Source organism: Oncorhynchus masou, chromosome 28 (assembly GCF_036934945.1).
Source record: "Oncorhynchus masou masou isolate Uvic2021 chromosome 28, UVic_Omas_1.1, whole genome shotgun sequence".
Lineage (NCBI taxonomy): Eukaryota > Metazoa > Chordata > Actinopteri > Salmoniformes > Salmonidae > Oncorhynchus > Oncorhynchus masou.
The window spans coordinates 19857241-19882102 of record NC_088239.1 but is presented as its reverse complement, the minus strand read 5'-3'; the positions used below and the strand labels follow the sequence as shown (position 1 = coordinate 19882102).

Here is a 24862-nt window from a genome sequence, read left to right as displayed (position 1 = left end):
CTTGTTTAGTCGTTTGATGCCTTAAAAAGAGACAGCTCGTTCAAATGGCTGGAGTACGGTCCTGCTGTATGTCACAGTCAAACAGACCTGTAATCTCTCCACTAACCCTTCTCATTAATCATTACAATGGGACATAACTCCTCGAACCCTCCTTAAAAACCTCCTTAAAACCTCTATCAGCAGCTTCGCTGCAACATGGTTCTGCATCAAATGCTTGACAGGGTTTTTCGCTCAGCTCTGTTGTCTCTACACAGAAACACTCAAAGTATCAGGCATGTTGGCAATACATTGACTTCATCCAATACTATGTCTTCACAGTCTATTGGATTGATTTCTCTCAACAAACAGGGCTACTCAGCAAAACCGTTTCTACTCAATGGAGCAGTGTGTACAGGTTATTCATTTCTACGTTGATACTCATTGTATTAATCTTCTTTCCCCAGGAAAAGAAGGAGGACGAGGATGAGGAAGATGAGGCGGAGGTGGAGAAAAGGGAGGAGGTGGAGGAGAAAAGGGAGGAGGTGTGGATGGAGGAGGACGACCTGGTGTTCGAGGAGGACTATGAACACGGGGATGAAGAGATGACCGGGGACGAGGTGGAGGAGACAGGAGAGGGGGAAGAAGGGGAAGGTGAAGAAGAGGAGGAGAGCACTAAGATGATAATCCTTCGTCAGATAGCGGCGGTGGCGTCCAAAGTCAAGGAGATCATTGGGAATCTTATTACCACTGCAGGGAAAGTAGTGGTCACCATATTACTGGGCCTTACAGGTAAGTGCCCTCACTCAAACGAAAGACTGACAATCACAAACGTTTTAACAGAGCAGTGCAGTTACTCAATTTCTAATTTCCTTGAATTGACTTGAATGAATCATTGATTGAACTTAATGACATTTGACCTAGAAACATTCAGTATTCAATATTAAACATTTACATGAGACAATACACACATTAATGTTTAGGATGAACCTTGTTTCCCAAAGCCTTACAGAATGTAAAACTTCCTTACCTAGAATGGTGCCATATTTTTCATTCTCTGGTGTGAAATGTAAAATCAGAGATGCGATTGGACAACAACGTAAAGTCAATATTAGGAAATACAATGCAAACTGCTCCATCCAGTCTCACTGGTGATGTTCTATCAGCCACTATGCCCCCCTCTGCTTCTGTGCTGTTCCAGGCATCATGCTGCCCTCCCTGACCTCTGCGGTGTACTTCTTCACCTTCCTGGGCCTGTGTACCTGGTGGTCCTTCTGTCGGACCTTCCACCCGCTCATTTTCAGCTGTCTGTGTGTCCTCATGGCCATCTTCAGTGCTGGACACCTGGTGGTTCTCTACCTCTACCAGTTCCAGCTCTTCCAGGAGCTCATCCCACCCGGAGATAGCTATGCCAGGTGAGAAAGTGTGCTGTGTGTGTATGTGTTTTTTCAGGGGAGGCGTGGCTCAGTTGGTAGAGCATGGCACTTGCAATGCTAATGCTGTGGGTTCAATTCCCATGGGGGACCAATGTGACAAAGTATGTCAAATATATGTACTCACAACTGTAAGTAAACCTAAAGAGAGTGTCAACCAAAATGTAATGTGAAATGCTTCCATATAGTTTCAATACATCACCTTTTGTTGAAATCTAAAGGCAACCCACATACATCATTCAAAAAATAAACACACATTGGACGTCTGTATACAGGGTGATTTTGAATCACAGCAAATCAGCATAACATCTTCGTGTGTAATCACTTAGCTGTATAGGAATACAGGAACACTGAGGCTCTGACTGTGATCAATAAGATTACCCCTCAAAAAGTGTCTAGGGGATAAAAATACACCAAAATAAAATCAAGAAATCCAAGTCTCAAAGACTGAGCCGATTGCATGTATCAGAATGGGTGTCAAGTGTCCGTCCGTTGGCTTTGGTCGTATCCGGCGTCACAGCGGGTAAGTTACAATCCGACCGTGAAAGCAATGGCATTTCTTGTGGAAGAGATTACTTGTGTCAAGTTGAAAGGGTGAAGAATTATCTCTCTCTCTCGCTCTGTCTTTTCTCTCCCCCTATCTTTCTCTCTCTTTATCAAAACAAAGAAAGGGAGAGGAATTCCTATGAAAAGCAGCACTGGGAGTTGTCAGCGGACGGTGCACCTTTAAGATTAAAGGGCCCTCTGATAAAACATGTGCATCGTCTGCCTCTTCGCTCCAGACAACACACAACAATGTGTTTGACATCTGCTGGAGGCTGTAGATCATGGTGTATTTCATCTGGCCTCGGCATCAGACACTCAGACCCGCTCGACCCGCCAACGACTTTACCAAGAATTTTTGAACGGGAATAGCAGTTGGGATGTTGTCATGCCATGGGAATTTTGTGTTTTGTGTTGAAAGGAGTGGAGTTGAGCTTGGTATTGACCCAAGACGTTATGTAACGTATTTGGATGTATTCGGCCTTAACTTATAGAGAAGTAAATGAAGGTTGTCAAGGAATGATATAACATGCTCGGTGGCATCTCTTGTTGTTTTTAAAAATCTTTAACGGGGCTATTGCCCCTGGGTCGGGGGTGCTCCTGAGCCAAAAGGTATTCCCTAAATAACTAAGGATTTGTGGTTTCATGAGTTAAGAAATAGACTAATATTACAGTACATTCAGAAAGTATTCACATCCGTTGACTTTTTCCATATTTTGCTGTGTTACAGCCTGAATTTAAAATGTATTAAATTGATATTTTTTTGGTCACTGGCCTACACACAGTAAGTACCCCATAATGTCAAAGGAGAATTAATTTAATGAATTAAAAATGAAAAGCTGAAATGTCCTGAGTCAATAAGTAATCAACCCCCTTGTTATGCCAAGCCTAAATAAGTTCATGGCAAGCCTAAATAAGTTCATGCCAAGCCTAAATAAGTTCATGGCAAGCCTAAATAAGTTCATGCCAAGCCTAAATAAGTTCATGCCAAGCCTAAATAAGTTCATGCCAAGCCTAAATAAGTTCATGCCAAGCCTAAATAAGTTCATGCCAAGCCTAAATAAGTTCAGGAAAATGAAAATGTGCTTAACAAGTCACATAACAAGTTGCATGGACTCACTATATGTGCAATAACAGTGTTTAACATAATTTGATGACTACCTCATCTCTGTACCACACATTCAATTCTGTAAGGTCCCTCAGTTGAACATTGAATTTCAAACACAGATTCAACCACAAAGAAAAAAGAGGTTTTCCAATGCCTCACAAAGAAGGGCACCTATTGGTATATGGATAAAAAAAATGTAAATACACATTAAATATCCCTTTGTGCATGGGGAAGTTATTAATTATGCTTCGGATGGTGTCCTGAATACAACGTGTTATGTTTGAGGCAAATCCAGTACAACAAATTACTGAAAATTACTGGATGCATCATGTTATGGATATGCTTGTAATCATTAAGGACTGGGGAGATTTTCAGGATAAAAATCAACTAAATGCAGCTAAGCACAGGCAAAATCCTAAAGGAAACCTGGTTCAGTCTGCTTTCCAGCAGACATTGGGAAATTAATTCACCTTTCAGCAGGACAATAACCTAAAACACAAGGCCAAATCTACACTGGAATTGCTTCCCATAATAAATTGGGTGAATGTTGGCCCATTCCTCCTGACAGAGCTCGTGTAACTGAGTCAGGTTTGTAGACCTCCTTGCACGCATACGCTTTTTCAGTTCTGCCCACAAATTTTCTATGGGATTGAGGTCAGGGCTTTGTGATTGCCACTCCAATACCATGACTTTGTTGTCCTTTAGCCATTTTGCCACAACTTTGGAAGTATGCTTGGGGTCATTGTCCATTTGGAAGACCCATTCACGACCAAGCTTTAACTTCCTGAGTGATGTATTGAGATGTTGCTTTAATATATCCCCTATTTTGTGAAGTGCACCAGTCCCTCCTGCAGCAAAGCACCCCCACAACATGATGTTGCCACCCCCGTGCTTCACGGTTGGGATGGTGTTCTTCGGCTTGCAAGGCTCCTCCTTTTTCCTCCAAACATAACGATGGTCATTATGGCCAAACAGTTCTATTTTTGTTTCATCAGACCAGAGGACATTTCTCCAAAAACTACAATATTCGCCCAATGTGCAGTTGAAAACCGTAGTCTGGCTTTTTTATGGAGGTTTTAGAGCAGTGGCTTCTTCCTTGCTGAGCAGCCTTTCAGGTTATGTCGATATAGGACTTGTTTTACTGTGGATATAAATACTTTTGTACCTATTTTTTCCAGCATCTTCACAAGGCCCTTTGCTGTTGTTCTGGGATTGATTTGCACTTTTGGCACCAAAGTACGTTCAACTCTAGGAGACAGAACGCGTCTTGAGCGGTATGACGGCTGCGTGGTCCCATGGTGTTTATACTTGCGTACTATTGTTTGTACAGATGAACGTGGTACCTTCAGGCGTTTGGAAATTGCTCCCAGGGATGAACCAGACTTGTGGAGGTCTACAATTTTCCTTCTGAGGTCTTGGCTGATTTCTTTCCCATGGTGTCAAGCAAAGAGGCACTGAGTTTGAAGGTAGGCCTTGAAATACATCCACAGGTACACCTCCAATTGACTCAAATTATGTCAATTAGCCTATCAGAAGCTTCTAAAGCCATGACATCATTTTTTGGAATTCTCAGAGCTGTTTAAAGGCACAGTCATCTTAGTGTATGTAAACTTCTGACCCACTGGAATTGTAATACAATGAATTATAAGTGAAAAAATCTGTCTGTAAACAGTTGTTGGAAAAATGACTTGTGTCATGCACAAAGTAGATGTCCTAACCGACTTGCCAAAACTATAGCTTGTTAACAAGAATTTTGTGGAGTGGTTGAAAATGAGTTTTAATGACTCCAACCTGAGTGTATGTAAACCTCCGACTTCATCTGTAATCAAGATATATTATATATATATATATATATATGTGATTTGTATTTCATCTATATTTTACAAATGTTGGAATTTTTCTTCCACTTTGACATTACAGTGTATTTTGTGTAGATTGTTGACAAAAAAAAAGACAATTGAATCCATTTTAATCCCACTTTTGTAACACAATTAAATATGGAAAAGTCAAGGGGTGTGAATGCTTTCTGACGGGACTGCGTATTATATGTCTATTTGAACCATACAGGCAACACTGAAGCTAACATTTGAAGTAAATAATTAGACTACTTTAGTTGTTTGTGGAGTACAAGTCAACAGGTAGCCTAGTGGTTAGAGTGTTGAACTAGTAACCGAATGTTTTCAAGATCGAATCCCAAGGTAAAAGTCTGTTGTTCTGCCCCTGAACAAGGCAGTTAACCCACTGTTCCAAGGCTGTCATTGAAAACAAGAGTTTGTTCTTAACTTACTTACCTAGTTAAATTACGGTAAAATAGTAGCAGGTGACTCTGAGTTGCAAAGACAAGTCACAAGGAATGAGGTCTGTGTTGTATGTAAACTATTTTGGGCATAAAGTATGCTGCCTCTATCCTATCACAGGAACTATCATAAACATTTTACACAAATGGGATCTCCATTTCATGGGAGGGAAAGAAGTGTCACAATGATAAAGAAACGAGATATCAGACCAAAACCTCCAATTAAAACTCTCAAAAGTATTTTCGTGATCTACCTTGTCTCTATGGGCATAGTATTTTGTATTTCAGATCATAGGTATTCATTGCTTATTTCCCAATGGAGGAAAGTGTAATACAAATTAGAGATTAACGACCAGTCGAATCATTTAGAATTTTACACCCAAGAGATTATTCTCAAAGGTACGGATCATATACCTGATTGCGTCATTCTGTAGCCCGGCTCTAAAGTTTGTGCTGGCAGCATTCTTAGGTTATGTTCTTAAATCTGAAAAGTTATTGTACGATGGCAGGGCCGCAACTTTCACTGGGTACGGGGGGGACCCCCCCACCACCACCACATTCTGAAATGGTATTTTTGTCTCCCCCCAGGTTTATCATTGGAATGTGATTTTTTTTTAAACAAGTCAAAGGTGTGCTTTAGGACCATGCGGATGCCTACGGGCAGTCGAGTAGGCTGTTTGGAGTGTTTATCCCCCCCCCCTAAAAAGTTATAGTAATAATAATAATAATCCCCCACTTTTAAAACCGAAGTTGAGCACTTGTACGATGATGTGCAACCACTGAGCATCGGGAGACTACCGTAGGGTAAATAGATTTTTAGATTGTGACTGGTTTATTTCAACTAGATTTCAACTAGATATTAGTTAAGGCTAACATCAGTATCACACAAATCACTGTACTCTGCTCAATTCCCCACACAATCTATCCCCTTATTTAGGCCCTGCAGTTCCATAAACTCAGAATACCTCTACCCTAGATAAGCACACACACTTCAACCCCCCCTCCCCCAACACACACATACACACACAGTCTGTGACCCATACTGTACACACACACACAATCCCACCCACTCTGTGACCCAGGGCATCTAGACAAGTAGTCCCCCCTCCCCACACACACACACACTGCACTCACACAATCTGACCTTGTACATTCCCCAAGCCACCCACTCCCATTTCAACCTAGGTCAAGGGCTTCTAGACAAGTAGTGTCTCCCCCAGCCACCCTGTTCCCCAGTCGGGTGCATCTGGCCCCTCCATCCATCCAGAACCTATCAGGGCCCAGAGAGAATCATGCCAGGGAGAGGTGGCACCGGCCGTCCCAGCTCCGGCTCCCCTCCGCTCCACCGACCCAGGTGGTTCTCATTACGCCAGCCCTTTCTTGGCCCGCTCAGAAATTACACAGCTGGTTTCAGGGAACTCGACACGAATTGTGGGAGAAAAAAAATCTAAGCTGTCTGGTTCAAAGAGAGAGAGACAGAGAGACAGAGAGAGAGAGAGAGAAGTGAGCCCCTAAGTAAAGTAGATGCAATTAATCTAAATTAGGGCATGATCAGACTCTTTTTAGATGGAGAACGCTGTAACAATGCTTGAACTACACCAACAGGCAGCCCTGGGGAGGGATGGTCAATATAGTGTTTCTTTTGCTTGGTGCCGGTAACATTGTTTCAGAAAGGCCTTAGTGAAGGATACAGGACTAATTGCTGAAAACGCTCACCCTGAAATGTGCCCCCCCCCAACTAGTTGGCCAAATTTGTAACTGACGACAGAATACAAACACCTTACAAACCAGTTGTCAGAGAACTGCTTGTGTCTGTCTGTGTGCGTTCATGTGGTGGAGAGTGGTCCAAAGGCTGTTCTGTATTTGGAGTTTGCTGTAACTCTGTATATTATTGTTCTTTATCCAACGGGTGGGTCTAATCCTGAATGTTGATTGGTTGAAACCGCATTCCAGCCGGTGTCTATTCCAGAAGTTACCACCGGCTAAATCCATGATGTTAAAATGCCTATTTACTCTGTTCCATCTGACAGCGCAATGGACTGTCTCATCAGCTCAGCCAGGCAATTTATAAACTTAATCTCTACTATACTGTACAAAGCATCTAGCATCGGAGAGACAGACAGCAAGGTTTATACAAATATCCTCTGTTGAAAACGAAATGTTATTCAAAAAGAAACGTGAGATACAGAACAATAAGATTGAATGACTGTGTCGCGTCCATAGATACAGAACAAAAAGACTGAACGACTGGGTCGCGTCCATAGATACAGAACAAAAAGATCCATAGATACAGAACAAAAAGACTGAACAACTGGGTCGCTGGGTCCATAGATACAGAACCTGAACGACTGTTGCGTCCATAGATACAGAACAAAAAGAAACACCTGGGTCGCGTCCATAGATACAGAACAAAAAGACTGATTGACTGTGTGCGTCCATAGATACAGAACAAAAAGACTCGCGTCCATAGATACAGAACAAAAAGAAACTGGGTCGATCCATAGATACAGAACAAAAGATTGAATGACTGTCCATAGATACAGAACAAAAAGACTGAATGACTGGGTGTCCATAGATACAGAACAAAAAGATTGAATGACTGGGTCTGCGTCCATAGATACAGAACAAAAAGACTGAAACGACTGTCCATAGATACAGAACAAAAAGTTGAATGACGTCCATAGATACAGAACAAAAAGACTGAACAAAAAGACTGGACTGGGTCGCGTCCATAGATACAGAACAAAAAGATTGAATGACTGTGTCGCGTCCCAGAACAAAAAGACTAGACTAGATACAGAACAAAAAGTGAATGACTGTGTCCATAGATACAGAACAAAAAGACTGAATGACTGGGTCGCGTCCATAGATACAGAACAAAAAGATTGAATGACTGTGTGTCCATAGATACAGAACTGACTGGGTCGCGTCCATAGATACAGAACATGAATGACTGTGTCGTCCATAGATACAGAACAAAAAGACTGAATGACTGGGTCGCGTCCATAGATACAGAACAAAAAGACTGAATGACTGACTGTCGCGTCCATAGATACAGAACAAAAAGACTGAATGACTGGGTCGCGTCCATAGATACAGAACAAAAAGACTGAACGACTGGGTCGTCCATAGATACAGAACAAAAGCTGAATGACTGTGTCGCCATAGATACAGAACAAAAAGACTGAATGACGTCCCATAGACTGGGTCGCGTCCATAGATACAGAACAAAAAGACTGAACGACAGAACAAAAAGATTGAATGACTGTGTCGCGTCCATAGATACAGAACATAGATACAGAACAAAAAGACTGAATGACTGGGTCGCGTCCATAGATACAGAACAAAAAACTGAAGACTGAATAGATACAGAACAAAAAGACTGAATGACTGTGTCCATAGATACAGAACAAAAAGACTGACTGTGCGTCCATAGATACAGAACAAAAAGACTGAATGACTGTGTCGTCCATAGATACAGAACATAGATACAGAACAGAAAAAGACTGAATGACTGTGTCGTCCATAGATACAGAACAAAAAGACTGAACGACTGGGTCGCGTCCATAGATACAGAACAAAAAGACTGAATGACTGTTGCGTCCATAGATACAGAACAAAAAGACTGAATGACTGGGTCGCGTCCATAGATACAGAACAAAAAGACTGAATGACTGTGTCGCGTCCATAGATACAGAACAAAAAGACTGATACAGAACAAAAAGACGAACGTCCATAGATACAGAACAAAAAGACTGAACGACTGGGTCGCGTCCATAGATACAGAACAAAAAGACTGAACGACTGGGTCGCGTCCATAGATACAGAACAAAAAGACTGAACGACTGGGTCGCGTCCATAGATACAGAACAAAAGACTGAATGACTGTGTCGCCATAGATACAGAACAAAAAGACTGAACGACTGGGCGTCCATAGATACAGAACAAAAAGATTGAATGACGTCCATAGATACAGAACAAAAAGACTGAGAACAAAAAGACTGACTGGGTCGCATAGTCCATAGATACAGAACAAAAAGACTGAATGACTACAGAACAAAAAGTCGCGTCCATAGATACAGAACAAAAAGACTGAACGACTGGGTCGCGTCCATAGATACAGAACAAAAAGACTGAACGACTGGTCGCATAGATACAGAACAAAAAGACCACTGTGTCGCGTCCATAGATACAGAACAAAAAAAAAGACTGAACGATGGGTCGCGTCCATAGATACAGAACAAAAAGACTGAACGACTGGGTCGCGTCCATAGATACAGAACAAAAAGACTGAATGACTGGGTCGTCCATAGATACAGAACAAAAAGACGTCCATAGATACAGAACAAAAAAAAGACTGGTGCGTCCATAGATCGACTGGGTTGCGTCCATAGATACAGAACAAAAAGACTGAATGACTGGGACTGGGTCGCGTCCATAGATACAGAACAAAAAGACTGAATACAGACTGGGTACAGAACAAAAAGACGTCCATAGATACAGAACAAAAAGACTGAATGTCCATAGATACAGAACAAAAGACTGAATGACTGTGTCGCGTCCTGGGTCATAGATACAGAACAAAAAGACTGAATGACTGGGTTGCGTCCATAGATACAGAACAAAAAGACTCGCGTCCATAGATACAGAACAAAAAGACTGAAACGACTCCATAGATACAGAACAAAAAGACTGAATGACTGGGTCGCGTCGTCCATAGATACAGAACAAAAAAGACTGAATGACTGGGTCGCGTCCATAGATACAGAACAAAAAGACTGAACGACTGGGTCGCGTCCATAGATACAGAACAAAAAAAAGACTGAACGACTGGGTCGCGTCCATAGATACAGAACAAAAAGACTGAATGACTGGGTCGCGTCCATAGATACAGAACAAAAAGACTGAACGACTGGGTCGCGTCCATAGATACAGAACAAAAAGAAAAAGACTGAACGACTGGGTCGCGTCCATAGATACAGAACAAAAAGACTGAACGACTGGGTCGCGTCCATAGATACAGAACAAAAAAAAGACTGAACGACTGGGTCGCGTCCATAGATACAGAATGAAAAAAAGACTGGGTCGCGTCCATAGATACAGACTAGATACAGAACAAAAAGACTGGGTCGCGTCCATAGATACAGAACAAAAAGAAAGACTGGGTCGCGTCCATAGATACAGAACAAAAGACTGAATGACTGGGTCGCGTCCATAGATACAGAACAAAAAGACTGAATGACATAGATACAGAACAAAAAAAAAGACTGAACGACTGGGTCGCGTCCATAGATACAGAACAAAAAGACTGAATGACTGTGAATGACGCGTCCATAGATACGCGACTGGGTCGCGTCCATAGATACAGAACATGGGTCGCGTCCATAGATACAGAACAAAAAAAAGACTGAATACAGAACAAAAAGACTGGGTCGCGTCCATAGATACAGAACAAAAAGACTGAACGACTGGGTCGCGTCCATAGATACAGAACAAAAAACTGAAAAAGATACTGAGACTAGATACAGAACAAAAAGACTGGGTACAGAACAAAAAGACGACTGGGTCGCGTCCATAGATACAGAACAAAAAGAAAAGACTGGGTTGCATCCATAGATACAGAACAAAAGACATCGCGTCCATCGCGTCCATAGATACAGAACAAAAAGACTGAACGACTGGTCCATAGATACAGAACAAAAAGACGTCCATAGATACAGAACAAAAACTGAATGACTGGTCGCGTCCATAGATACAGAACAAAAAGACTGAACGACTGGGTCGCGATCCATAGATACAGAACAAAAAGACTGAACGACTGGTCCATAGATTGTCCATAGATACAGAACAAAAAAAAGACTGAACGACTCGCCATAGATACAGAACAAAAAGACTGAACGACTGGGTCAATTCCATAGATACAGAACAAAAGACGACGTCCATAGATACAGAACAAAAAGACTGAACGACTGGGTCGCGTCCATAGATTTCGACGTCCATAGATACAGAACAAAAAGACTGAATGACTGGGGCGTCCATAGATACAGAACAAAAAGACTGAACGACTGGGTCGCGTCCATAGATACAGAACAAAAAGACATAGATACAGAACAAAAAGACTGAACGACTGGGTCGCTCCATAGATACAGAACAAAAAGACTTGAATGAACAAAAAGACTGAACGGTGGGCGTCCATAGATGCGTCCATAGATACAGAACAAAAAGACTGAACGACTGGGTCGCGTCCATAGATACAGAACAAAAAGACTGAAGATACAGATACAGAACAAAAAGACTGAAACGACATAGATGGGTCGCGTCCATAGATACAGAACAAAAAGACTGAACGACTCGCGGTGTCCATAGATACAGAACAAAAAGTATTTGACGACTGGGTGTCCATAGATACAGAACAAAAAGACTGAAAGACTACAGAACAAAAGACTGAACGACTGGGACTGATACAGAACAAAAGTGTCCATAGAGATACAGAACAGAAAAGACTGAACGACTGGGTCGCCATAGATACCAAAAAGACTGAACGAGATACAGAACAAAAATGTCCATAGATACAGAACAAAGACTGAATGACTGAGTCGCGTCTATGGCAACCGAAGCAATAGAAGGAACGACCAGCCGGCTTGGGTAGCAACCCTAGATTTGTGTCGGGACTATATCTTGTGGAAGGATGAAATAATATTAATACATTTCTCAAAATAACTTTTTTAATGAAAATATGTAAATCATTATTTGAATATGTTGCTAACCCGTTGTATAAAAGTGATAATGCCCTGGAAGCCGGTGTTTGGAGGATATATCGGCACGGTTTGCCGGCCCGAGACTTCTTGGGCATTATCAGTTCATGCGGAGACTGCTGACTAACGAGGTGTGTGCATGTGTGTGTGCGTGCATGTGTGTGTGTGTGAGTGAGGGGAGGGTTATTCTGAGACATAACAGTACAAATAAACACAATGGAATCGACCTTCAAGACCGTCTTGCTTTAATGTGTCGAATGTTAGCACCCCTTTCGCTCTCTCAAAATCACCAGGAACGACATTACATTTCATGCAAACTCCTAAAAAAGCATTTTGAAACTATACAGTATTATGTGAAAGACTTAACGCAGAACACCTGTTGCTGTGAGTTTATATTTGTACTGAAACATATTTCTCATTGTTTCTCCTTGGAAGTACAGTGAAAGAAGAAGCAAAGGGATGAGAAGTAAAGGAGTAGGGTTGGGATCTTTCTCTATATACGACTGCACTCGTTTCTTTAATGAAACTCATTATTCTAACACTTGATCAGACCCTTTTGCTGAATTGGAGTTAGTCTGTGAGACAAAGGCCCAGGAGTTAGTCTGTGAGACAAAGGCCCTGGAGTTAGTCTGTGAGACAAAGGCCCAGGAGTTAGTCTGTGAGACAAAGGCCCAGGAGTTAGTCTGTGAGACAAAGATCCAGGAGTTAGTCTGTGAGACAAAGGCCCAGGAGTTAGTCTGTGAGACAAAGGCCCAGGAGTTAGTCTGTGAGACAAAGGCCCAGGAGTTAGTCTGTGAGACAAAGGCCCAGGAGTTAGTCTGTGAGACAAAGGCCCAGGAGTTAGTCTGTGAGACAAAGGCCCAGGAGTTAGTCTGTGAGACAAAGGCCCAAAATATTCCCCAAATTGGGACGCTGCCCACCACTAATGGTTGCAGTACTGGGCTGATTCTGTGCAGCGTTGTCTTGCCAATGGGCTAAAACAAAGAACCCTCTGACAATCAAACAGTCACAATCACTACCAGCTTTGTAATTTAACATTTGCGGGTGAGGATACCGTTTTGGTTACTACCCGAGCTCTAACCGAAATATGTGTGCTTTTCAATTTAGACCCAAACTGCAGAATAAAAACTACTTGAAAGTAGCCCATAAAATGCCAAATGGGTTTTTTGCTATAAGTGTTTATCACAGCGTCAGCGCAAGAATGGGTGTATCAATGACTCAGGCATCTGTGTGTGTTCTTGTTGTGTATCCAATCGGTGTTGTTTGCATGTAGTAGTGCTTATGACTCACAAATTACATATTTGATCTCCTGCAATCCCTGTTGTAGATTAGTTCTTATTTCTGAACCACGTTCACTGTCTATCTTCCTTGGGAAACCTCGACAATCCATGGCAGATTAGAATGACCCACCCAGTGCCCTGTGGCATTTGATTCCTCGTTTCCTATCTCCTCACCGCCTCTCCTCTGACCTCCTCCAATGTGTTTTGAGAAGGAGGCGAGGAGAGAGGACACGAGGAATCAAATAAATACTGTTGACATTCACCCGATGCCACTTGATTGAAGACACACCAGTAGTCAGTGGTTAGCATTCCCCAGCTGTGGCAGCAGTACTTGGGCATGAAAGCATCTGGTTCGTAGGCTGGCTATGCCAAGGAGGCAGAGGATATAACACCTTTATTCCTTTGGCCAGTTGAAAAGAGCCACGCACCCAAACCCATCGTGTTACTAAGTGAGTTCTAGGTTCTATTTCTTATTAATAAAAGCTGCAGTTTTAGAATGTTTGTGCACCTCAAGTCGACATACTCCTAACAGGACATGACGGCCGTGATTCCAAAGAAAACTATTCTGGTTGATTATAGCGGCATGATGTAAATCCAAAATGAAAGACTGCTGGAGTGACTGTTGTGCACTTTGGCATCTTTCCTCTCTTTTCTCTCTTTCTGTCCTCCCTTTCTTTCCTCTCCTTTACTCGAGAGACATCTGTTGTTGTTTTGCTCGTCGACTGCCTTCTTTAGTCTTATTAAAATAGTAGTAGTAGAGAGAGAGAGAGAGAGAGAGAGAGAGAGAGGGAGAGAGAGGGAGAGAGAGGGAGAGAGAGGGAGAGGGAGGGAGGGAGGGAGGGAGGGAGGGAGGGAGGGAGGGAGGGAGGGAGGGAGGGAGGGAGGGAGGGAGGGAGGGAGGGAGGGAGGGAGGGAGGGAGGGACGGGAGAGAGAGAGAGAGAGAGAGAGCGAGAGAGAGAGAGAGAGAGAGAGAGAGAGAGAGAGAGAGAGCATAACATTGTTACTGCTTGTGTAAATTGAAAGTGTTTCTGAGAATACTAAGATGTTAGGCCAGGGAGTTGTGGGTTTTGTGGTTCCGGAGACATGCTTGAAGCAGTTGCAGTTGTTTATACCAGTGACTTTGTCTTGGTGGGTCCCCAGCACTGGGCTGCAGCCCATACTCATACCCCCTACATTCATTATCTCATCGAAAATACACGGCATTATAGAAACATATCAAATCAAATGGTATTAGTCACATGCGCCGAATAGAACAGGTGTAGACCTTACAGTGAAATGCTTACTTACGAGCCCCTAACCAACAACGCAGTTCAAAAAGTATGGATAAGAATAAGAAATAAAAGTAACAAGTAACTAAAGAGAAACAGTAAAATAACAATAGCGAGACTATATACAGGGGAGTACTGGTACAGAGTCAATGTGCGGGGGCACCGGTTAGTTGAGGTAATATGTGCATGTAAGTAGAGTTATTAAAGTGACGATGCATAGATGATAACAACAGAGAGTAGCAGCGGCGTAAAAGAGGAAGGGGTGATTGCAAATAGTCTGGGTGGCCATTTGATTAGGTGTTCAGGAGTCTTATGGTTTGGGGGTAGAAGCTGTGTAGAAGCCTTTTGGACCTAGACTTGGCGCTCCAGTACCGCTTGCCGTGCGGTAGCAGAGAGAACAGTCTATGACTAGGGTGGCTGGAATCTTTGACAATTTTTAGGGGTTTCCTCTGACACCGCCTGGTGTAGAGGTCCTGGAGGGCAGGAAGACTGACCCCAGTGATGTACTGGGCCATTCGCACCACCTCCGTAGTGCCTTGCGGTTGGAGGCCGAGCAGTTGCCATACCAGGCAGTGATGCAACCAGTCAGGCAGGATGCTCTCGATGGTGCAGCTGTAGAACCTTTTGAGGATCTTTTCTGTCTCCTGAGGGGGAATAGGTTTTGTTGTGCCCTCTCCACGACTGTCTTGGTGTGCTTGGACCATGCAGTTTGTTGGTGATGTGGACACCAAGGAACTTGAAGCTCTCAACCTGCTCCAATTCAGCCCAGTCGATGAGAACGGGAGCGTGCTCGGTCCTCTTTTTTCCCTGTCGTCCACAATCATCTCCTTTGTCTCAATCACGTTGAGGGAGAGGTTGTTATCACACTGTCACACTGTCTTTCAAGTCTTGTCCATGTAAAATGTCTGTGTTTGATCATTTATGGTATGTGAGTATATGACTTGGGAGAACTAATCAAATGTACTGTCTGGTTATGCTACTGATCAGGGTTACCATTCCAGAGAGTGCTGTTCCAGTATAAGTTCATTTTTTACATGTAGCCAACTGCCAAGATGCAGAGGGGGGTAATTGTAATTAAAGAGGGAATGCAAGTAATGGAGGCGTTTCATTCTGTAATATCCTCTGTGCTTCTGCTGACTGCTGCTATTCTCTAATTCTTAGAATCCCTTCCAAAAGTACTTGCTTGCCTATTCAGTAATATAATATGCCCCATTCTGGTTATTTCTCTCTCTCTCTCTGTGTCTCTCTCTCTCTCTCTTTTTCTCTCTCAGCTATACATGGGGAATGGCATGTCAATAGAATGTGGCTGGATTGTTCTCAGATTTTCAAGATCAACATCACCGCACAACTGTGCAAGAAATAATGCTCTCTCCACCCCGCCTCTCTCCCCCTCTCCACCCCCCCGTCCTTCCCTCCCTCTCACCTTCCTCCCTCCACCAGTCTGTTTGGCATCTCGTCGGTTGTACAGACTGACTGTTCCTACACCTGGATGTTCCGGGTCAACCCGGCGCTGGCCTGGCACCACTATGTCAACCCCATCATGCTGCTGGTGCTCTACTACACCCTGGCCACGCTTATACGCCTTTGGCTCCAGGACCCCACAGACATGGTGAGTTAAAGTTACTGTAACACGGCGGCCATATTGGGGCAGGGCCCCGGAGGTACATGGTGAGTTAAAGTTACTGTAACACGGTGGCCATATTGGGGCAGGGCCCCGGAGGTACATGGTGAGTTAAAGTTACTGTAACACGGTGGCCATATTGGGGCAGGGCCCCGGAGGTACATGGTGAGTTAAAGTTACTGTAACACGGTGGCCATATTGGGGCAGGGCCCCGGAGGTACATGGTGAGTTAAAGTTACTGTAACACGGTGGCCATATTGGGGCAGGGCCCCGGAGGTACATGGTGAGTTAAAGTTACTGTAACACGGTGGCCATATTGGGGTAGGGCCCCGGAGGTACATGGTGAGTTAAAGATACTGTAACACGGTGGCCATATTGGGGCAGGGCCCCGGAGGTACATGGTGAGTTAAAGTTACTGTAACACGGTGGCCATATTGGGGCAGGGCCCCGGAGGTACATGGTGAGTTAAAGTTACTGTAACACGGTGGCCATATTGGGGCAGGGCCCCGGAGGTACATGGTGAGTTAAAGTTACTGTAACACGGCGGCCATATTGGGGCAGGGCCCCGGAGGTACATGGTGAGTTAAAGATACTGTAACACGGTGGCCATATTGGGGCAGGGCCCCGGAGGTACATGGTGAGTTAAAGTTACTGTAACACGGTGGCCATATTGGGGCAGGGCCCCGGAGGTACATGGTGAGTTAAAGTTACTGTAACACGGTGGCCATATTGGGGCAGGGCCCCGGAGGTACATGGTGAGTTAAAGTTACTGTAACACGGTGGCCATATTGGGGCAGGGCCCCGGAGGTACATGGTGAGTTAAAGTTACTGTAACACGGTGGCCATATTGGGGCAGGGCCCCGGAGGTACATGGTGAGTTAAAGTTACTGTAACACGGCGGCCATATTGGGGCAGGGCCCCGGAGGTACATGGTGAGTTAAAGATACTGTAACACGGTGGCCATATTGGGGCAGGGCCCCGGAGGTACATGGTGAGTTAAAGTTACTGTAACACGGTGGCCATATTGGGGCAGGGCCCCGGAGGTACATGGTGAGTTAAAGTTACTGTAACACGGTGGCCATATTGGGGCAGGGCCCCGGAGGTACATGGTGAGTTAAAGTTACTGTAACACGGTGGCCATATTGGGGCAGGGCCCCGGAGGTACATGGTGAGTTAAAGTTACTGTAACACGGCGGCCATATTGGGGCAGGGCCCCGGAGGTACATGGTGAGTTAAAGTTACTGTAACACGGTGGCCATATTGGGGCAGGGCCCCGGAGGTACATGGTGAGTTAAAGATACTGTAACACGGCGGCCATATTGGGGCAGGGCCCCGGAGGTACATGGTGAGTTAAAGATACTGTAACACGGTGGCCATATTGGGGCAGGGCCCCGGAGGTACATGGTGAGTTAAAGTTACTGTAACATGGTGGCCATATTGGGGCAGGGCCCCGGAGGTACATGGTGAGTTAAAGTTACTGTAACACGGTGGCCATATTGGGGCAGGGCCCCGGAGGTACATGGTGAGTTAACTTTGCGGTAACACTGACGCCATTTCTGTTCAGGGCCCTGTGGTACACTGTACACTCCATTACAGAATCCACACTGTACCAACATGGTGGCTGTCTAACTGTATAGGGTCTACTGTAAAACCACTACCATTTTGGTGCAGTGTAGCTGTGTTGAACTGTATTTTTAGAATTGAAAGGGGTATTTTAATTTGTGGTTCAAAACATGGGCGTATCCATATTTACTGAATGAGTCACTCATTCAGCATGCGTCAAAATAAATTGACACAGAGGAAACCTGCATATTCTTCCTCACATCCACAGTTCTTGGAAATGGTTGGATCTTACGAAGCTGTGGAGGATGACTCACTACACAGATGAGAGACATGTACACAGACATCCTGACTATGTACAGTAGTTATATTACACACACCTGTGCTGTAGTAATATTACACACACCTGTACTGTACTGTAGTAATATTACACACACCTGTACTGTAGTAATATTACACACACCTGTACTGTACTGTAGTAATATTACACACACCTGTACTGTAGTAATATTACACACACCTGTACTGTACTGTAGTAATATTACACACACCTGTACTGTAGTAATATTACACACACCTGTACTGTACTGTAGTAATATTACACACACCTGTACTGTACTGTAGTAATATTACACACACCTGTACTGTAGTAATATTACACATACCTGTACTGTACTATAGTAATATTACACACACCTTTACTGTACTGTAGTAATATTACATACACCTGTACTGTAGTAATATTACACACACCTGTACTGTACTATAGTAATATTACACACACCTTTACTGTACTGTAGTAATATTACACACACCTGTACTGTAGTAATATTATACACACCTGTACTGTACTGTATTAATATTACACACACCTATACTGTACTGTAGTAATATTACACACACTTTTACTGTACTGTAGTAATATTACACACACCTGTACTATAGTAATATTACACACACCTTTACTGTACTGTAGTAATATTACACACACCTGTACTGTAGTAATATTACACTCACCTGTACTGTACTATAGTAATATTACATACACCTGTACTGTACTATAGTAATATTACATACACCTGTACTGTACTATAGTAATATTACATACACCTGTACTGTACTATAGTAATATTACATACACCTGTACTGTACTGTATTAATATTACATACACCTGTACTGTACTATAGTAATATTACATACACCTGTACTGTACTGTATTAATATTACATACACCTGTACTGTACTGTATTAATATTACATAGACCTGTACTGTACTGTATTAATATTACATACACCTGTACTGTACTGTATTAATATTACATACACCTGTACTGTACTGTATTAATATTACATACACCTGTACTGTACTGTATTAATATTACATACACCTGTACTGTACTGTAGTAATATTACATACACCTGTACTGTACTGTATTAATATTACATACACCTGTACTGTACTGTATTAATATTACATGCACCTGTACTGTACTGTATTAATATTACATACACCTGTACTGTACTATAGTAATATTACATACACCTGTACTGTACTGTATTAATATTACATACACCTGTACTGTACTGTATTAATATTACATACACCTGTACTGTACTGTATTAATATTACATACACCTGTACTGTACTATAGTAATATTACATACACCTGTACTGTACTGTATTAATATTACATACACCTGTACTGTACTATATTAATATTACATACACCTGTACTGTACTGTATTAATATTACATACACCTGTACTGTACTATAGTAATATTACATACACCTGTACTGTACTATAGTAATATTACACACACCTGTACTGTACTGTATTAATATTACACATACATGTACTGTACTATAGTAATATTACACACACCTTTACTGTACTGTAGTAATATTACACACACCTGTACTGTACTGTAGTAATATTACACACACCTGTACTGTACTGTAGTAATATTACATACACCTGTACTGTACTGTATTAATATTACACACACCTGTACTGTACTGTAGTAATATTACACACACCTGTACTGTACTGTAGTAATATTACACACACCTGTACTGTACTGTAGTAATATTACATACACCTGTACTGTACTGTATTAATATTACACATACCTGTACTGTACTGTAGTAATATTACACACACCTGTACTGTACTGTAGTAATATTACACACACCTGTACTGTACTGTAGTAATATTACATACACCTGTACTGTACTATATTAATATTACATACACCTGTACTGTACTGTATTAATATTACATACACCTGTACTGTACTATAGTAATATTACATACACCTGTACTGTACTATAGTAATATTACACACACCTGTACTGTACTGTATTAATATTACACATACATGTACTGTACTATAGTAATATTACACACACCTTTACTGTACTGTAGTAATATTACACACACCTGTACTGTACTGTAGTAATATTACACACACCTGTACTGTACTGTAGTAATATTACATACACCTGTACTGTACTGTATTAATATTACACACACCTGTACTGTACTGTAGTAATATTACACACACCTGTACTGTACTGTAGTAATATTACACACACCTGTACTGTACTGTAGTAATATTACATACACCTGTACTGTACTGTATTAATATTACACATACCTGTACTGTACTGTAGTAATATTACACACACCTGTACTGTACTGTAGTAATATTACACACACCTGTACTGTACTGTAGTAATATTACATACACCTGTACTGTACTGTATTAATATTACACACACCTGTACTGTACTGTAGTAATATTACACACACCTGTACTGTACTGTATTAATATTACACTCACCTGTCCTGTACTGTAGTAATATTACACACACATGTACTGTAGTAATATTACACACATCTGTACTGTACTGTAGTAATATTACACACACCTGTACTATAGTAATATTACACTCACCTGTCCTGTACTGTAGTAATATTACACACACATGTACTGTAGTAATATTACACACGTCTGTACTGTACTGTAGTAATATTACACACATCTGTACTGTACTGTAGTGTACTATATTCTTTCATGGCCCTACAATGTTCTGTAATGTCCATGTGTAGGGTGATGTGAGTGCCAATACTGTCACTGGTCATGTGTTTGGAAGCAAACATTAAGTATCATATGAAGGCAGTCTTAATTAGATGTTCTTTTTTTCTAGCTCATTTCCACCCAAGATGGATACGGCACGTCTGAGGTTAGTCGGCTATTCCTTTTTATATGTTGTAACATGATGCAACATATACAGTGCCTTGCGAAAGTATTTGGCCCCCTTGAACTTTGCGACCTTTTGCCACATTTCAGGCTTCAAACATAAAGATATAAAACTGTATTTTTTGTGAAGAATCAACAACAAGTGGGACACAATCATGAAGTGGAACGACATTTATTGGATATTTCAAACTTTTTTAACAAATCAAAAACTGAAAAATTGGGCGTGCAAAATTATTCAGCCCCCTTAAGTTAATACTTTGTAGCGCCACCTTTTGCTGCGATTACAGCTGTAAGTCGCTTGGGGTATGTCTCTATCAGTTTTGCACATCGGGAGACTGAAAATTTTTCCCATTCCTCCTTGCAAAACAGCTCGAGCTCAGTGAGGTTGGATGGAGAGCATTTGTGAACAGCAGTTTTCCGTTCTTTCCACATATTCTCGATTGGATTCAGGTCTGGACTTTGACTTGGCCATTCTAACACCTGGATATGTTTATTTTTGAACCATTCCATTGTAGATTTTGCTTTATGTTTTGGATCATTGTCTTGTTGGAAGACAAATCTCCGTCCCAGTCTCAGGTCTTTTGCAGACTCCATCAGGTTTTCTTCCAGAATGGTCCTGTATTTGGCTCCATCCATCTTTCCATCAATTTTAACCATCTTCCCTGTCCCTGCTGAAGAAAAGCAGGCCCAAACCATGATGCTGCCACCACCATGTTTGACAGTGGGGATGGTGTGGTCAGGGTGATGAGCTGTGTTGCTTTTACGCCAAACATAACGTTTTGCATTGTTGCCAAAAATGTACATTTTGGTTTCATCTGACCAGAGCACTTTCCTCCACGTTTGGTGTGTCTCCCAGGTGGCTTGTGGCAAACTTTAAACGACACTTTTTATGGATATCTTTAAGAAATGGCTTTCTTCTTGCCACTCTTCCATAAAGGCCAGATTTGTGCAATATACGACTGACTGTTGTCCTATGGACAGAGTCTCCCACCTCAGCTGTAGATCTCTGCAGTTCATCCAGAGTGATCATGGGCCTCTTGGCTGCATCTCTGATCAGTCTTCTCCTTGTATGAGCTGAAAGTTTAGAGGGATGGCCAGGTCTTAGTAGATTTGCAGTGGTCTGATACTCCTTCCATTTCAATATTATCGCTTGCACAGTGCTCCCTGGGATGTTTAAAGCTTGGGAAATCTTTTTGTATCCAAATCCGACTTTAAACTTCTTCACAACAGTATCTCGGACCTGCCTGGTGTGTTCCTTGTTCTTCATGATGCTCTCTGCGCTTTTAACGGACCACTGAGACTATCACAGTGCAGGTGCATTTATACTGAGACTTGATTACACACAGGTGGATTGTATTTATCATCATTAGTCATTTAGGTCAACATTGGATCATTCAGAGATCCTCACTGAACTTCTGGAGAGAGTTTGCTGCACTGAAAGTAAAGGGGCTGAATAATTTTGCACGCCCAATTTTTCAGTTTTTGATTTGTTAAAAAAGTTTGAAATATCCAATAAATGTCGTTCCACTTCATGATTGTGTCCCACTTGTTGTTGATTCTTCACAAAAAAATACAGTTTTATATCTTTATGTTTGAAGCCTGAAATGTGGCAAAAGGTCGCAAAGTTGAAGGGGGCCGAATACTTTCGCAAGGCACTGTATTACCTCGTTTTGAGAGTTTTTGAGTTGCTTGGAAACAGACCAAATCAGACGTAATTTATCCAACAAATATCAAATAAATAAAAGCTATTGGACAAGCAAAAACAATGATGATAACGCATACATTAACTTACTCCCGCTATTCTGAATCTCCCCGCTAAGTGCGTTTTTTTCTACCCCAGGTGTTGATAGTAACCTCCAATGGGTCTCGTCCGGACTATGTCCCCACCAGCGGGCCGCTGGGACTGGACCAGTACTCCACACCGCAGTACAAACCAGACCAACCAGGGCCAGACCTGGGTTAGTATCACCCACATACTGGAAATAACACAGGTTGGCATTTATTGCCATGAATTTTGCCCTGGAGGCAGCAATGCAGAGTGGTCACTAGCTGGCACAGCCACAAGTCATCAAACCTGGCCTTAACCCTCACCTTAACCACACTGGTAACCCTAATGTCTTACCCTAAACCTTAAATGAAGACCAAAAAATTAAAAGCTGGCTCATCTAACGGTAGTTGCTCAGTTCGGCCTACCACCGTCAACCTGCCACACACACACATCTCGTGCTGGAAAACAGCAGCACTGGAAAATTGGAAAATCACAAGGAGTGTGAAAAAGAGAAGGCTTTTCTTCTCAAGGCTGACAGCAACTATTAGAGGATGATTCACATCCAGTTCTTGAGATGCTGACAGTTCTCTCCCTCCTTCCTCCCTTTCCACCCCAACAGCAGAGAGAAAGGACAGCAGTGTGTATGAGGTGGTCGGGGTGCGTGGCGAGGGTTCGGAAGAAGAGATGGCGGGAGGGGCGATGGCGACTGCGCCAGTGGAGGAGGGGGGATCGCCACGAGCAAACGCCGCGGTAACGACCTTCAGGTTCATCATGAAGCAAAGCTACATCTGTGCTCTCATCGCAATGATGGTGAGTCGTGTGTGTGTGTGTCCGTTCAGATGAGCAAGGAACAGTCTGCTTTTTCAGTCCCAGACGACGGCAGGGGCTTCAGGATACACACATGCTCACACAGCTTCCTGGTGGCCAATCTAGCAATTAGTGGTGACAGCTTAAAGCCAGCCCCTGTGGACCCTGGGTAATGTGTACCATGTAGTTCCCAAACTGATATTGGACTTCAGAGAGCAGCAGGGGGCGGGGTAGGGCTGGGGGGTGCTCCTATTGTTTTACCTTATACACCGCAGAATAGATGTATGTTCTTTCTCCATTGGTAGTTAGTTAGTGGAGCCCTGCTGAGGTCCCTGGAAGGTTGAAAGGTGGTGGTGGGGGTGGATGTGTAGAAGGTTTCCCTCTCTCTAGAAACAACTCTGCACTCTGTTTTTCATATGTCTCAGATCACTTCATTTGATCTGCTGTTTAAAGGATATTGAGTAACCAGTCTAGGCCACCGGCTGATCTCGCTAAAGTGATTCCTTTAGTAACACCAGTGACACCAATGATATGTGATGCTTAACTATTATTCACAGTGTCAGTTCCTAATGTGAGTGGCTTGATGATCTAGCTTTCTCTCTCTCTCTCTCTCTCTCTCTCTCTCTCTCTCTCTCTCTCTCTCTCTCTCTCTCTCTCTCTCTCCTCCCTCCCCATCTCCCCTTCCCTCCCTCCCTCTCCAGGCGTGGAGTATCACCTATGTGAGTTGGCTGACCTTTGTGTTCCTCATCTGGTCGTGCACGCTGTGGATGGTGCGTGACCGACGCAAGTACGCCATGATCACGTCCCCCTTCATGGTGTTCTATGGGAACCTGTTGATCATCCTCCAGTACATCTGGAGCTTTGAGATCCTGCACCCCGTGCCTGGGCTCTTCTTAAAGAAAGAGGTGCCCTTCCGGGAACTGGGCTCCAAGATGCTGTGTCTGCTGAGTTTCTGGCTGCTGCTGAGACAGGCGTTGACAGAGAGGAAGGAGAGCCAGAGAGAAGAGGAGGTGCTATTGGACATCAGGGTCATCCATGCCCACAAGAACGGTGAGTCTGTCAGTCTGTCAGTCAGTCAATCAGCCAGTCCGTCTGTTGGTCTGTCAGTCAGTCATTCTGTCTGTCTGTCTGTCTGGCCATCTGTTTGTCTGTCAGTCCGTCTGTTCGTTCGTCTGTTCGT

The 24862-nt window shown here is 42.9% G+C and overlaps 1 protein-coding gene across 1 annotated transcript in view; it reads left to right on the top strand.

Annotated features, from left to right (window-relative positions):
- The window catches only part of LOC135517315 (piezo-type mechanosensitive ion channel component 2), a 156865-nt gene that overhangs the window by 95986 nt on the left and 36017 nt on the right, over positions 1 to 24862 (top strand). The window contains exons 6-12 of the mRNA XM_064941506.1: positions 444 to 768; positions 1178 to 1391; positions 16101 to 16269; positions 21055 to 21090; positions 22948 to 23065; positions 23495 to 23685; positions 24384 to 24732. Coding sequence (XP_064797578.1) covers positions 444 to 768; positions 1178 to 1391; positions 16101 to 16269; positions 21055 to 21090; positions 22948 to 23065; positions 23495 to 23685; positions 24384 to 24732 — 1402 coding nt within the window. The remainder of the gene's footprint in view (positions 1 to 443; positions 769 to 1177; positions 1392 to 16100; positions 16270 to 21054; positions 21091 to 22947; positions 23066 to 23494; positions 23686 to 24383; positions 24733 to 24862) is intronic.